The following is a 16,743-nucleotide window of genomic DNA, read 5'->3' as shown; positions in this document are numbered from 1 at the left end:
ATGTCTTGGATGACCATGGTTCAGTTAGAGCTTCAACTTCATTAGCATTCCTATAAAAACCTTTATTTCCTATTAGCATCAGGACATTTTTTAAAAACTTAATCACTGTATCTATGCCTTCATATGAGTTACTAATAAGTTAAATGTTTTCTTATCTTTGCACATTTTATAATTTATTTGAAATGTATTGAATATATTTTAGTCAAACAGGTTCATTTAAAATCAATTTTGCTAGAAAATTTCATAGATTTCTCAACAGGAAACAAAAGGTTTTCCAAAATAGGTCTTGTAATATTGCTTGAAAAATTAAAACACAAAATTGAAAGATTTTCCCACCAGAAATAAGGAAATATTTAAAAATTATGGGAAAGTATTAAAATTTTTGAAAGATAAAATTTACATTATGATTAATATGACATTTTAATATATTGAGATAGGTTCATTATTAAACTTTATATTTGTTCTTTGTATCTTAAATATCTTAAAATGCAATATTGTATATTACAGTATATATGGTAAGTGATTTTTGTAATCATGTAGGTATTAACGCTAAATAGAATGCAGATTCGTTTCCTACTAAGTACACATTTATTTGCCAGGCAATATACTGAGTTCTTTTTTTTTTTAATTTTTTTTAATATTATTTTTTTTTTTGAGAGAGAGACAGACAGACAGAAAGCAAGTGGGAGAGGGACAGAGAGAGAGGAAGACAGAATCTGAAGCAGGCTCCAGGCTCTGAGCTGTCAGCATAGAGTTTGATGTGGGGCTCAAACCCATAAACCATGAGGTCATGACCTGAACTGAAGTCAGATGCTTAACAGACTGAGCCACCCAGGCGCCCCAAACAGCCCTGTGATTTAGGTACTATCACCATTTTACCAATGTGAAAACTGAGGTCTCTGAGGGGCATGTAAATTGTCCAAATTACAGGTTTGTACACATATTACATATGGATCTTCCTCATTCCTTTTCAGTTTCATATAATACACAGAAAATAGTATCATGACAGTAGTAAATCCAGAAAGAAGTAACAACTTTTTGTGAAAACTTATCCCAGAGTAGCATAATTTTTATCTCAACACAACTGATCCCATGAGCTTTCAAATGTGTACTTATATCCCATAGACATTTTTGTTTTAAAATGTTGAAAATTATGAATTTGGGAGTGAAATTTTACATTATTTACCTTCCCATGGGTCATTTATACATTTATTACAGCAACCTCACAAGGTGGGAGTTGTACTCTGATAAAACTGTGGCTCAGAGAACTTAAATTGTCTAAATCCATACACTTAGTTTTGGAAAAGACTGGGATTTGTGCTTCATTCATCTCAAATCAAAGCCAGTAACCTTCTGGATAGTTTCTAGATCATCCTCTAGAAGCTGGTTGTGACAGTTTGGTTTATTTACATTTTCTAAATTTTCTTCCAGAGCAGAAGTCTTGCCCAACCTGTTAGTTGATAGAGAAACTGTAACAGCAGCAGAACTTGGGGGCACTTTAAAGTGATATTGTTGAAGTGTGTGTGAACTCTCCGCTTGTATTTACATGGACAATAGAGTTAGAAGGAAGGTGGAAGGAGCGGGCTTGCATCTCTAGTGATTATGAGCTGGCTCAGGGATGATGAAGAAACGGTTTCACCTGGGTACTGGGATGAGGACAAGCAGAGGTGAGATCTGTATTGGTGGGAGCACAAATGGTATGATGTGCTCTTTACTTAATTTGGAAATGAAGCCGATTTATCTTGGGACAACTTTGAGATTTTATCCATAGTTGGATGTAGTCAGGATATAAGAAGTTATTTCCAGACGGTTCCACTGATCCTCTCCTTTTATCCATAGTTGGATGTAGTCAGGATATAAGAAGTTATTTCCAGACGGTTCCACTGATCCTCTCCATCCAAGGCACGCCTCTTGTTCTTTTTGTTTTGTTAAGGGCACTCTGATGGTCCCTAGTGAGTGTTACAAAGCATTTGTTTTTCTTTCTTGAGCACTATTTCATTGTTATGCTTAACAATTTCAGCTAATTCTGTCTTTACCATCATTTTAGTTGGATCACTCAGAATTTAGGACATATATTGGTTCATACACAGAGTTTATGCTGCATTTATATACAAATGAATAAATATAAGTAAGTCCTATGTCAGTATCTAGGTTTCAGTATATGTTTTCAGTGTACGATATTCTTTTCCTTAAAAATATATTTCTATAACTCTCCTAAACTAGAGACATAGTCAATATAAAGTCTTATAAATAGTAAAGGGAAGAAACTTAACCGCCAATGAGTTAAGAATTGCTCTGAAATCCATATTCAGCCAAAAATGTCTTCCTATACTTTGTCATAGTGTTTATGAGCTTACCAAATGTTTGAGTTAAGGAAATTACTTATGATATTTATATTAAATTATAAAAAATAGGATTATGTTGTACATGACCATAACTTATGAGATACACACATACGAAAAGCTTAATGATTTTCTCAATGCTTTCTCAGTAGATTAAGGATTGATAGAGTGCAGTTGTACCTGAAAGTCAAGTTATTACCTACATAAGGGCATTGGTCCCTCTAACTCTATTTCTTCAAAGAATTTGATTTTTTGTTAGGATTATTAAAATACATTACTAGGAAGAAGATAAAAGAAAAGGAAGTATAATTATATTTTTTATTTTTAAAATAAGTCACAGATTCCATATTATTTCTTTATATAATATAGTCCTATATCCTAATACTTGTATACTATTTGTTAGTAGACAATATTAATATCCTTCAAGGTAGCTTCTTATTAGATTCGGAGGGTATCTGCTCTACTTGAAATCAACTAGAATTGAGCTCCTTAGAACCCCAGCTTTTTAGGCAATAAATCAAATGGTGAAAAAAAATAAGTTGAAATAGAAAAAAGGGCGGGGGGGCTGGGTGGCTCAGTCAGTTCAGTGTCTGACCTCAGCTCAGGTCATGATCTGGCAGTTCATGGGTTGGAGCCCCATGTTGGGCTCTGTGCTGACAGCTCGGAGCCTGGAGCCTGTTTCAGGATTCTGTGTCTCCCTCTCTCTCTGCCCCTCCCCCACTCATGCTCTGACTCTCTCTCTCTCAATAATAAATAAAAATTAAAAAACTAAAAAAAGTAAAAGAAAAAAGAATCATTTGAGTATCACTACTAATGAGTGCAAAAGTCACAAAAGGTTTTAGGAGCAAAAGTAAAATATATTGAAAATTAAGAAAAAATATCAATTATATTTATCTTCTTAATTTTTCCACAATTCCTACAAACATGGATAATTATAAATGCTAAGGTACAGTTTAATTATTCCAACTCTTAGATAATATTGTCTCAAGGTTTTTTAAATGAGTATCCTTTTTTTCAGAAGCAAAAACCAATTCAAAGCATTAACTTTTCCTGATCAGTAAACATCCTTAAACAATACCTCACACATGGTGGCAGCTCTAATGTGACCAAAAGACTTGGAGATTTCATTCCACTGCTGGAAATTTATCTGGCCCTGTGAGAGAAAAAGAACCTGTTTTTTTGCAGATTGCACAAGTGGCATCACTAACCACATAAATAAAAGCTACAAATTCTTTGGTTGATGTAGTTCAACTGCTATGGCTACCCCAGCATCTTCATGCTTTCAAATATTGGTTTAAATGGCATTTTGTAGCATTTCTCCTTACTGAGATAATATGTTGAGTGTCAATAAATTTTCTTTGAGCATCTAATCACTGTGTCATCTGCAATAAAGCTTGTATTTTCACTTTGATGTCCTTTTCTAAAACATCAAGTATTTAGGTAATATAAAGGTAATGTGACTTCCATAAACTCATTGTGTTTTTTAATTAATTCTACCATTTTTCTGAACAAATGTCTTAATAGTTCTCTGCCATTAAATAAACATGACTGATAAAAATTTTAAGGGACAGATATCCTTGAAAAGTGTTTGCATTATAGTAGGAGTGAACAGCAAGAGTAAAATGGCTTCATATACTGTTTTTTGGGGGGGGGGGGTTTGAGAATGACTTGTACAATATATAATTCCATTTGTCAGATTAGCCCAGTTATTTCCCCCCTGAAAAACCTGTTGGTTTTTAAAGCTGCTCTTATATACCTTCTTTACTGTGATTCCTTAACAGTTGACCTAATGGTTAATTGTAGTTGACTAGTGGGAACACCCCAATTAATTAGTTAGCTGAGACTGTCCTTGTGTCTAATATTGAAGAACATATTTTCACGAAGACATTTTTTTATTCTTATTCTCTGTCTCTGCCTTTGGAAAAAAAGGCTATCATTTACCATGATATTTAATTTCAAAGATAAGGCATAAACTCATACTAAGGAAACACAAAAACATAGCAGCTATTAAATAAACTATACCCAGGAAAGCTGCATAGTGTACAGTTAGGATCTAGAACTCTGGGCCTAGACTATCTATTCAATTCTGGTCCCATCACTTACTTGCTATGTAACCTTGAGCAAGTTACTTAACCTCTCTGTTTCAATTTGCCAGTTTTTAAAGTGAGGGTCAGAAAACTTATGTCTATCTCAAGAGCTATTGTGAAGATTAGATGAGTTTATACATATAAAGTATTTAGAACTTAGTGTTTTCTACAGTAATTGTTATTACTCTCCTGGGCTCATATATGTGCCTCCAAACTACATGGAGATCTTATAGAAGGCTTCCTTAAAGAAGTATATTATGGGAAAACACTGCTTGATCATAACAATTTTGATATGAGATAAAGCTTAACTCATGAGAAAATATGCAGTGGATCAATTCCATCAATCAAGTGGATGACTCAATAGGTAGAGCATACAACTCTTGATCTCAGGGTTGTGAGTTCAAGTCCCACACTGGGTGTATAGATTGCTTAAAAGTAAAATCTTTTTTAAAATATCAAGTGAATTGATGTATGGTGAATTGATCTTGACTCTTCTATTACCTTTCCATTTTTTTTAATTTTAATGTTTATTTATTTTTTATATGAAATTTATTGTCTAATTGGTTTCCATACAACACCCGGTGCTCATCCCAACAGGTGCCCTCCTCAATGCCCATCACCCACTTTCCCCTCCCCCCCCACCCCCCTCAACCCTCAGTTTGTTCTCAGTATTTAAGAGTCTCTTATGGTTTGCCTCCTTCCCTCTCTGTAACTTTTGTTTATTTATTTTTGAGAGAGAGACAGAGCATGAGTGGGGGAGGGGCAGAGAGAGAGGGAAACACAGAATCTGAAGCAGGCTTCAGTCTCCAAGCTGTCAGCACAAAGCTCGAAGCAGGGCTCAAACTCACAAACCATGAGATCAAGACCTGAACCAAAGACATGTAACTGACTGAGCCACCCAGATGCCCCTCACCTTTCCATTATTAATTAATCCATCAAAATTATCTATAGAGTATCTCTCCAAAGTATGTCTCAAATCCAACCAGTTTTCTGCAGGAGTGAGTGAAGGAATGAAGTGGCTTATTCTGAATGGTGGGTATAGTGGCCCAATTTGAAAAGCTGAACATGAACAAACTTTATCTAAATACTTTCTGTGGAGGATTCTGCCACTTAAGTTACTTGCCTTTATTTTTTCTTGGCATAGAACCTTTTAAGAAAAAAAAATTTTTTTAAGTATCCTGCAGACCTAAAGGCCCCAAAAAAGAAGACGAAGAAGAAGAAGAAGAAGATTTTAGCTAACCCATGAAACTTAGTTTACAGCAATTCACTTCTTTCCTAAAAGAATCTATTAACATTAATATTTTTACTCCTCAAAGTATGCCTGAGTTTAGATGAATTATTCTTCAATTCTGAGTTTACTCCTTCTGGGACTCTTGCTCATGGTTTGGCTAATATAATGTTCCCTTGTTAACTATAGGAATCTAGGGATTTCCTAGAAATCATGCAAAAAAAGATTTATAGCTGAAATTTTGTATCTTTTTTTACATATATTTAATTTCTATGAAGAAATTATGAAAAAATAAGGAAAATAAAAAACAATCCAAGAGATCTCTTCAGTTAAAGTTTAAAATATAAGCCTTCGAGAAGAAATGGTGAAAACAAAAAATCTGATGTTCAAACTTCATTTCCATAACCTCTTCAAAACCCAACCTAGGCCCATTCTTTAGCAAGACAGTTGGTAGTGAGTGAGCTTGGAAGCTTTGACCAATTTTTATTTGTATCAGGAAATTTTTGTGGAAGTAAAGAATTCAGTACAATAAACTCATTACTCTGGACGTGGGATTCATTCAGAAGAGTCCTACGTTCCCATCCTTCCATCTTGGGCTAGGCTTCTATAACATATGCCGAGCAAGTCTGCTGATTAAAGAAAACCCAGAGACATTGGTAAGAAATAAAAATCTCATCAAAGGAATTCAACAAGAATAAGATAATAGTTTTGGCATTAGTAATGTAGAAATGATAAAGCACCTATGATTTATTTTAAATAAATTCACCTCCATCATGAGGCTAATCCTGTTATATGAGTCTTTATAGATTAGAGATTGTACTACTCCCCACAATTCTAGCTAAATGTTGTGGATCAATAAAGTGCTGTGTGACTAATTGCTTAAAGTGCTTTTATTTTAAAGCATGTATTTACAATTTATAAGTGTACTTTAATAGGAACAATTTGCATTATGACCAAGAGAAGCAATTTATTTCACTACTACTTAAAGAAAAAAAAAAAAAAAACTACAAGTAGATGAGACACTCTTCACACAGCCTTTCAAATAGCCTCTCATCATAGCCAGCCTAAGTTAGATAGGAGCATGTACATAGGAGAGGAAAGAAAGTAGCATGGAAGGCATTTTTAAAGAACACTAGCCTTTTTCATCCCAGGTTAAAGGATAGCTGGATATGTGAGACTGATTTCTATTTTGGCTGATTTTTTTTTTTATTTATTTATATATGAAATTTATTGTCAAATTGGTTTCCATACAACACCCAGTGCTCATCCCAAAAGGTGCCCTCCTCAATACCCATCACCCACCCTCTCCTCCCTCCCACCCCCCATCAACCCTTAGTTTGTTCTCAGTTCTCAACAGTCTCTTATGCTTTGGCTCTCTCCCACTCTAACCTCTTTTTTTTTTTTTTTCCTTCCCCTCCCCCCTGGGTTCCTGTTAAGTTTCTCAGGATCCACATAAGAGTGAAACCATATGGTATCTGTCTTTCTCTGTATGGCTTATTTCACTTAGCATCACACTCTCCAGTTCCATCCATGTTGCTACAAAAGGCCATATTTCATTTTTTCTCATTGCCACGTAGTATTCCATTGTGTATATAAACCACAATTTCTTTATCCATTCATCAGTTGATGGACATTTAGGCTCTTTCCATAATTTGGCTATTGTTGAGAGTGCTGCTATGAACATTGGGGTACAAGTGCCCCTATGCATCAGTACTCCTGTGTCCCTTGGATAAATTCCTAGCAGTGCTATTGCTGGGTCATAGGGTAGGTCTATTTTTAATTTTCTGAGGAACCTCCACACTGCTTTCCAGAGCGGCTGCACCAATTTGCATTCCCACCAACAGTGCAAGAGGGTTCCCATTTCTCCACATCCTCTCCAGCATCTATAGTCTCCTGATTTGTTCATTTTGGCCACTCTGACTGGCGTGAGGTGATACCTGAGTGTGGTTTTGATTTGTATTTCCCTGATAAGGAGCGACGCTGAACATCTTTTCATGTGCCTGTTGGCCATCCGGATGTCTTCTTTAGAGAAGTGTCTATTCATGTTTTCTGCCCATTTCTTCACTGGGTTATTTGCTTTTCGGGTGTGGAGTTTGGTGAGCTCTTTATAGATTTTGGATACTAGCCCTTTGTCCGATATGTCATTTGCAAATATCTTTTCCCATTCCGTTGGTTGCCTTTTAGTTTTGTTGGTTGTTTCCTTTGCTGTGCAGAAGCTTTTTATCTTCATAAGGTCCCAGTAATTCACTTTTGCTTTTAATTCCCTTGCCTTTGGGGATGTGTCGAGTAAGAGATTGCTACGGCTGAGGTCAGAGAGGTCTTTTCCTGCTTTCTCCTCTAAGGTTTTGATGGTTTCCTGTCTCACATTCAGGGCCTTTATCCATTTGGAGTTTATTTTTGTGAATGGTGTGAGAAAGTGGTCTAGTTTCAACCTTCTGCATGTTGCTGGCCAGTTCTCCCAGCACCATTTGTTAAAGAGACTGTCTTTTTTCCATTGGATGTTCTTTCCTGCTTTGTCAAAGATGAGTTGGCCATACGTTTGTGGGTCTAGTTCTGGGGTTTCTATTCTATTCCATTGGTCTATGTGTCTGTTTTTGTGCCAATACCATGCTGTCTTGAGGATGACAGCTTTGTAGTAGAGGCTAAAGTCTGGGATTGTGATGCCTCCTGCTTTGGTCTTCTTCTTCAAAATTACTTTGGCTATTCGGGGCCTTTTGTGGTTGCATATGAATTTTAGGATTGCTTGTTCTAGTTTCGAGAAGAATGCTGGTGCAATTTTGATTGGGATTGCATTGAATGTGTAGATAGCTTTGGGTAGTATTGACATTTTGATAATATTTATTCTTCCAATCCATGAGCAGGGAATGTCTTTCCATTTCTTTAAATCTTCTTCAATTACCTTCATAAGCTTTCTATAGTTTTCAGCATACAGATCCTTTACATCTTTGGTTAGATTTATTCCTAGGTATTTTATGCTTCTTGGTGCAATTGTGAATGGGATCAGTTTCTTTATTTGTCTTTCTGTTGCTTCATTGTTAGTGTATAAGAATGCAACTGATTTCTGTACATTGATTTTGTATCCTGCAACTTTGCTGAATTCATGTATCAGTTCTAGCAGACTTTTGGTGGAGTCTATCGGATTTTCCACGTATAATATCATGTCATCTGCAAAAAGCGAAAGCTTGACTTCATCTTTGCCAATTTTGATGCCTTTGATTTCCTTTTGCTGTCTGATTGCTGATGCTAGAACTTCCAGCACTATGTTAAACAACAGCGGTGAGAGTGGGCATCCCTGTCGTGTTCCTGATCTCAGGGAAAAAGCTCTCAGTTTTTCCCCGTTGAGGATGATGTTAGCTGTGGGCTTTTCATAAATGGCTTTTATGATCTTTAAGTATGTTCCTTCTATCCCGACTTTCTCAAGAGTTTTTATTAAGAAAGGGTGCTGGATTTTGTCAAAGGCCTTTTCTGCATCGATTGACAGGATCATATGGTTCTTCTCTTTTTTTTTGTTAATGTGATGTATCACGTTGATTGATTTGCGAATGTTGAACCAGCCCTGCATCCCAGGAATGAATCCCACTTGATCATGGTGAATAATTCTTTTTATATGCCGTTGAATTCGATTTGCTAGTATCTTATTGAGAATTTTTGCATCCATATTCATCAGGGATATTGGCCTGTAGTTCTCTTTTTTTACTGGGTCTCTGTCTGGTTTAGGAATCAAAGTAATACTGGCTTCATAGAATGAGTCTGGAAGTTTTCCTTCCCTTTCTATTTCTTGGAATAGCTTGAGAAGGATAGGTATTATCTCTGCTTTAAACGTCTGGTAGAACTCCCCTGGGAAGCCATCTGGTCCTGGACTCTTATTTGTTGGGAGATTTTTGATAACCGATTCAATTTCTTCGCTGGTGATGGGTCTGTTCAAGCTTTCTATTTCCTCCTGATTGAGTTTTGGAAGAGTGTGGGTGTTCAGGAATTTGTCCATTTCTTCCAGGTTGTCCAATTTGTTGGCATATAATTTTTCATAGTATTCCCTGATAATTGTTTGTATCTCTGAGGGATTGGTTGTAATAATTCCATTTTCATTCATGATTTTATCTATTTGGGTCATCTCCCTTTTCTTTTTGAGAAGCCTGGCTAGAGGTTTGTCAATTTTGTTTATTTTTTCAAAAAACCAACTCTTGGTTTCGTTGATCTGCTCTACAGTTTTTTTAGATTCTATATTGTTTATTTCTGCTCTGATCTTTATTATTTCTCTTCTTCTGCTGGGTTTAGGCTGCCTTTGCTGTTCTGCTTCTATTTCCTTTAGGTGTGCTGTTAGATTTTGTATTTGGGATTTTTCTTGTTTCTTGAGATAGGCCTGGATTGCAATGTATTTTCCTCTCAGGACTGCCTTCGCTGCGTCCCAAAGCGTTTGGATTGTTGTATTTTCATTTTTGTTTGTTTCCATATATTTTTTAATTTCTTCTCTGATTGCCTGGTTGACCCACTCATTCGTTAGTAGGTTGTTCTTTAACCTCCATGCTTTTGGAGGTTTTCCAGACGTTTTTCTGTGGTTGATTTCAAGCTTCATAGCATTGTGGTCTGAAAGTATGCATGGTATGATTTCAATTCTTGTAAACTTATGAAGGGCTGTTTTGTGACCCAGTATATGATCTATCTTGGAGAATGTTCCATGTGCACTCGAGAAGAAAGTATATTCTGTTGCTTTGGGATGCAGAGTTCTAAATATATCTGTCAAGTCCATCTGATCCAATGTCTCATTCAGGGCCCTTGTTTCTTTATTGACCGTGTGTCTAGATGATCTATCCATTTCTGTAAGTGGGGTGTTAAAGTCCCCTGCAATTACCACATTCTTCTCAATAAGGTTGCTTATGTTTATGAGTAATTGTTTTATATATTTGGGCGCTCCGGTATTCGGCGCATAGACATTTATAATTGTTAGCTCTTCCTGATGGATAGACCCTGTCACTATTATATAATGTCCTTCTTCATCTCTTGTTACAGCCTTTAATTTAAAGTCTAGTTTGTCTGATAGAAGTATGGCTACTCCAGCTTTCTTTTGGCTTCCAGTCGCATGATAAATAGTTCTCCATCCCCTCACTCTCAATCTAAAGGTGTCCTCAGGTCTAAAATGAGTCTCTTGTAGACAGCAAATAGATGGGTCTTGTTTTTTTATCCATTCTGATACCCTATGTCTTTTGGTTGGTGCATTTAATCCATTTACATTCAGTGTTATTATAGAAAGATATGGGTTTAGAGTCATTGTGATGTCTGTATGTTTTATGCTTGTAGTGATGTCTCTGGTACTTTGTCTCACAGGGTCCCCCTTAGGATCTCTTGGAGGGCTGGTTTAGTGGTGACAAATTCCTTCAGTTTTTGTTTGTTTGGGAAGACCTTTATCTCTCCTTCTATTCTAAATGACAGACTTGCTGGATAAAGGATTCTCGGCTGCATATTTTTTCTGTCTAGCACACTGAAAATCTCGTGCCAATTCTTTCTGGCCTGCCAAGTTTCAAAAGAGAGATCAGTCACGAGTCTTATAGGTCTCCCTTTATATGTGAGGGCACGTTTACCCCTTGCTGCTTTCAGAATTTTCTCTTTATCCTTGTATTTTGCCAGTTTCACTATGATATGTCGTGCAGAAGATCGATTCAAGTTACGTCTGAAGGGAGTTCTCTGTGCCTCTTGGATTTCAATGCCTTTTTCCTTCCCCCTTCAGGGAAGTTCTCAGCTATTATTTCTTCAAGTACCCCTTCAGCACCTTTCCCTCTCTCTTCCTCCTCTGGGATACCTATTATGCGTATATTATTTCTTTTTAGTGTATCACTTAGTTCTCTAATTTTCCCCTCATACTCCTGGATTTTTTTATCTCTCTTTTTCTCAGCTTCCTCTTTTTCCATAACTTTATCTTCTAGTTCACCTATTCTCTCCTCTGCCTCTTCAATCCGAGCCGTGGTGGTTTCCATTTTGTTATGCATTTCGTTTAAAGCGTTTTTCAGCTCCTCGTGACTGTTCCTTAGTCCCTTGATCTCTGTAGCAAGAGATTCTCTGCTGTCAGCTATACTGTTTTCAAGCCCAGCGATTAATTTTATGACTATTATTCTAAATTCACTTTCTGTTATATTATTTAAATCCTTTTTGATCAGCTCATTAGCTGTTGTTATTTCCTGGAGATTCTTCTGAGGGGAATTCTTCCGCTTGGTCATTTTGGATAGTCCCTGGCGTGGTGAGGACCTGCAGGGCACTTCCCCTGTGCTGTGGTGTATAACTGGAGTTGGTGGGCGGAGCCGCAGTCAGACCTGATGTCTGCCCCCAGCCCACCGCTGGGGCCACAGTCAGACTGGTGTGTGTCTTCTCTTCCCCTCTCCTAGGGGCAGGATTCACTGTGGGGTGGTGTGGCCCGTCTGGGATACTTGCACACTGCCAGGCTTGTGATGCTGGGGATCTGGCGTCTTAGCTGGGGTGGGTAGGCAAGGTGCACGGGGGCAGGAGGGGCAGGCTTAGCTTGCTTCTCCTTAGGTGTTCCACTTCAGGAGGGGCCCTGTGGCAGCAGGAGGGAGTCAGATCTGCTGCCGGAGGTTTGGCTCCGCAGTAGCGCAGAGTTGGGTGTTTGCGCTGAGCGAGAAAGTTCCCTGGCAGGAACTGGTGCTCTTTGGGATTTTGGCTGGGGGATGGGCGGGGGAGATGGCGCTGGCGAGCGCCTTTGTTCCCCACCAAACTGAGCTCTGTCGTCTGGGAGCTCAGCAGCTCTCCTTCCCTTTGTCCTCCAGCCTTCCCGCTTTCTGAGCAGAGCTGTTAACTTACGACCTCCCAGACGCTAAGTTGCGCTTGCTGTCGGAACACAGTCCGTCAGGCCCCTCCGCTTTTTGCAAGCCAGACTCGGGGGCTCTGCTTGGCCGGCGAGCCGCCCCTCCGCCCCGGCTCCCTCCCGCCAGTCCGTGGAGCGGGCACCGCCTCGCCGCCCTTCCTACCCTCTTCCGTGGGCCTCTGGTCTGCGCTTGGCTCCGGCGACTCCGTTCTGCTAATCCTCTGGCGGTTTTCTGGGTTATTTAGGCAGGTGTAGGTGGAATCTAAGTGATCAGCAGGACGCGCGGTGAGCCCAGCGTCCTCCTACGCCGCCATCTTCCCTCTCTCCTCTATTTTGGCTGATTTTTGAACCTCAATCAAGATAGCTACCAATTAAGCCCTCTAAGACTTATGACTTAAAGCTAAATAAGATGGAGGAAAAAATTACTTGTTTGGGGTTTTGGTATCCCCAATTCAACCAGTCTACAAATTTGTCAAATAATGTTTATAGTCTATTATCAGGGACATCTAAAGACTCCTAGAATTTTGGAATATGCATACCACCAATATTTGCCGAATATGCTTTCTTAGCAGGTATCTAATTGCTGATAATTATGTATTCAGCTTGTGAATGGAGACAAGTGGTTTTTGTCTCCATGGGAAAAATGAAGAACAGAGTCAAAGGACATACGCTTTCCTGACTCTTCTCTAGATGGAAACTCATACAAAAACAGTCTTCTCTTCACTAAAGAATTGGATCATAAACACTAAAAATTAGGAAACTTGTGATGTTTGCAGTCTTTAGGTTAGAAACAATTCATTGCTCTTGGTGTGGATGAATATACAGGGAAAACAGTGCAATTTGAGATCCTTAACATCTACAGTGGATGGTTGACTATAGTGTTGCAGGGTGGAGAGTCGGAAATCATCAAGACAAAAATTATAATAGGGTTTTCACTAATTTACAACTTTTGGTTTTTTAAGAATAGGCACCTCAGTCACATATTTGTGTTGACTTTTAAATTGAATACTTTCTTATTGCTCCTGGAGTCACAAATCTCTATTATCTCTCCTCCATGGTATAGCAAGAAAACATTTGATTCTTTCTTGCAGCACTTTGCTTTGAAATTCCCCTGAATATAGGATTTGGCATCTGAGTCCTTCTTAGTCTGTCTCCTGTAGGTTTTACTACACAGAGTGGCAGTCAAAAGAGTTTTATTCTTTAGAAAATGCTTCTCACAATTCTTGCTATCAAATTATTCATCTCTGAAGAACGGAATTTTGAATCCTAATAGCTTGTCAGAGCAGGAAGATGAAAAATAGCATGTTTACACTTCTCAACTTGAACCTCTGCCATTGTTGTTTAGGCAACAAGGAATGCTTTCACTCTTTCAAATCCAATAGAAATTTGCCCCTTTGGGTCTGGGAGTTAGCACTGTGCAACCAAACCCTTTGGTTTAGTAGTGAAGTACATGACTCTGGGGTTGAATGCCTAGCTCTGCTCCTTAGCTGATATATAAACTTGGGTAATAAAAATTGTTGGGGAGATTAAATGATAAAATGTATGAAGCATTTAGCATAGTGCTTAGCACAGAGTGAATATTCCCTAAATGTTAACTACTCTTTTTGCTGCTGCTGTTAATATTACTATTAATAATAATAAAATTTGTCATTCTTACTCATTAATTTATATTCTTTGTTACCTAGATCACATATGATTTAATAAACAAATAATATAACAACACATTCATGTTAGAATACATATAGACTGGTTTTAACAAGAATTTTAGCTTGTAATTGCTGTATTGTTACCATTTGGTGATTTTGTTCCATATCCACTCTTTCATTACTGGTAAGTTCCTTTTCCTTAGTGTTTTTTGCCCATCGTAAAAGTTTTTCTCAAAATTTTGAGAACCAGAGAATTACTTATATTCCTCTTTTAATTCAGCCTGTTCTTTTCATTCTGTTCTGTTCTAATTTAGTCCTAAGTAACAGAATACTAAATCAGAAGTTTAAGCCATGAGTCTAAAATGTCAGAAATAAAACCTGTGAGATAGGAATTTCAAAGAAGATTCAAAGCCAATTATAGGATGCTTATAATCCTTACCCAACTCAAACAAATGAAAGGGTCAGGTTGTTAATGGTTGAAAAAGGATTTGCAAGTAGAATTTCTTTAACGAGCTATCAGCTATTGGGAGAGATGTAGAAATGCTTCCCTCTACCTCAAATCAAGAGAAGGGAGCTGCACCAGGACCCTCAGGAGATATTGGGAATGGAGTTTTGTTTAAACATGAGATCTAAAGGGTTAGCTGGTGACAGATGAGCAAAATGAGGGGAATCTATGTAGGTTTCAGTCTTTCCTCAAGTAATTTATGGCAACAGTTGCTTCGTGAGTGTTTCATGTGATTCAGATGTGGCCCATCCCTATTTGGAAGGATGAAAGGACCTTAGCACACGGAAGCTAAAGATGCAACTATAAATTTCCAGGGGGCTGTCAACATTGTAAATAACCAGAGTTTCATGTGCCCATTGCAAGGTGGTGAGATGTCTCCAGCCATGGTCCCTGGCAAAGAGCCCCTGAAGAGCCCATGAATGTGCTCATAGAAGAATTAGTTTTCAACACCTGCCAGGTCTAGTGAGTGTGGAGCCATCCTACAGTGTGCTGCTCGAGGAGGAGCTTGGCTTTTCCTCTCAGCCCTTTCTCTCCCTTGCTCCAGCTCAGGAGTTAAGGTGGCCAATTGGGGAAGAATGACCCAGAAAGGAATATCAACCATGTGTCCCCAAATGCACACCATTTCTGGACTCTGCCACAAACTCAAGGTTGGAAAGGGATCTTCTATGATCTTTGTTTGATCTTTGTTTTAAGATTGATGTGCAATATAGGTGACAAGACTTTCTAATGTTGGTTAAGACTTGGGTGACTTCACGTGATCAGGCAATGTTTATATTATGCAAGAATGATTGCAAAAGTCATGACACTACCTGAAAATTTCATCCTGGGACAGAAGATAACTTTCCCTTTTTGAGTGTTTTAAAAAGAAAGCAGGAGACAAAATAATTTTGCTTCATGAAAACACCCCATAAGTCTTATATGTTCATTAATTTTATAACCTCAATAAAAAATCTGTTGCAACTGAGATGACACAGTCTTACAGTATATATAAAAGGAATTATCTCAAAGATAACTGGTGTGATGCTTAACTTGTTAGTATATTTTTTATCTAAGTTCAAATAGAAAGAACATGCCATCATATATGACTATTTCCTGAATATTAAGGTATTTTGAGTAATTGGCTCAAAATTGAAATTGCTTATTTTATTTACTTTCTTTTCCATATAATAAGACTCTTTTATCTGTACATTTCTGCTTTATATTTTTATTTTTGATAGATTAGATTCTAGGCAACCTCTGTATAAATGTTGGCATATTTTCCATGTTAATTTTTTTCTTCAAGGTATATATAAATGGTGAGTGATTCAGAGACTGTAAATTCCATTAGTTTGTTTTGACAGATTATGTCTTATCTTAAAAATTACTATTCTCTAATAGTCATGTGTTCAAATTCATAGCAACTAAGCCATGTATGGTAAAGGACACTGATCAGTAGAAGGGTTGTTTGAAACAACATGTTTTGATTTAAAAATATCAAGAAAAAAACATGCACAATTTTTATGTTTGACTTAGTAGATGTTTAAGCATGTCTCATGAGTTTCAGTTCTGTATTACCAGATTAAACTACAACTTCATGACGTTGTGTAACTACCACAGTGTGACCTGCTGTGCTCTTTAAATGCACAGTCTGAAAAGAACGTGTTTGGAAACCATGGAGAAATGTGCCACAAAACCCATTGCAAAATGGAGTCTTCAACACTCACTATTTGCTTCAGATTCCTGACTTCATGAGGTTTTTTTTTCCACAGGCTTATTTTGTTTCCGTTCATCTGTTTGCTTGTGTTTTAGGTGAACCTGATCTTCATAAGAACTCAGAAGACCTAGTAAATGCTGAGGAAAAACATGCTGATACACACTCATAGGTTTGAAATACCTTAAAGGCTTCTGTCATGTTAAACATGAGAGGTAATTTTATTTTTTAGGCAAGAAACATAATTTTTTAAATGAATGGCTTGTAGATATCATTAGAGGCAAAGTTACCTTATTTCAATGCCCTCCTGGAATCTTTAAAAAAAAAAAAGTCTCTCCTGTTTTCTGAAGCAAAATCTTAAATATTTACTTTTTCAAAGAATTTAATTTGTTCATCAATAAAAATTATACTTAGTGAGACCTTTTAATCCTTTA

At 37.4% G+C, this 16,743-nt stretch overlaps 1 protein-coding gene across 9 annotated transcripts in view; it reads left to right on the top strand.

Annotated features, from left to right (window-relative positions):
- Nucleotides 1-16,743, top strand: part of PDE1A (phosphodiesterase 1A) — a 349,550-nt gene that overhangs the window by 327,320 nt on the left and 5,487 nt on the right. For all 9 annotated transcript variants that reach the window (XM_086719095.1, XM_086719094.1, XM_025912766.2 and 6 more), the window contains one exon: nt 16,408-16,524. In XM_086719095.1, the coding sequence (XP_086575221.1) occupies nt 16,408-16,481 (74 nt within the window). In that variant the 3' untranslated portion in view covers nt 16,482-16,524. The remainder of the gene's footprint in view (nt 1-16,407; nt 16,525-16,743) is intronic.

The sequence above is a fragment of the Puma concolor genome, chromosome C1, assembly GCF_028749965.1.
Source record: "Puma concolor isolate L17-30 chromosome C1, mPumCon1.1.hap2, whole genome shotgun sequence".
Taxonomy (NCBI): domain Eukaryota; kingdom Metazoa; phylum Chordata; class Mammalia; order Carnivora; family Felidae; genus Puma; species Puma concolor.
The sequence above is the reverse complement of the archived record's forward strand: the minus strand, read 5'-3'. Positions and strand labels throughout refer to the sequence as shown.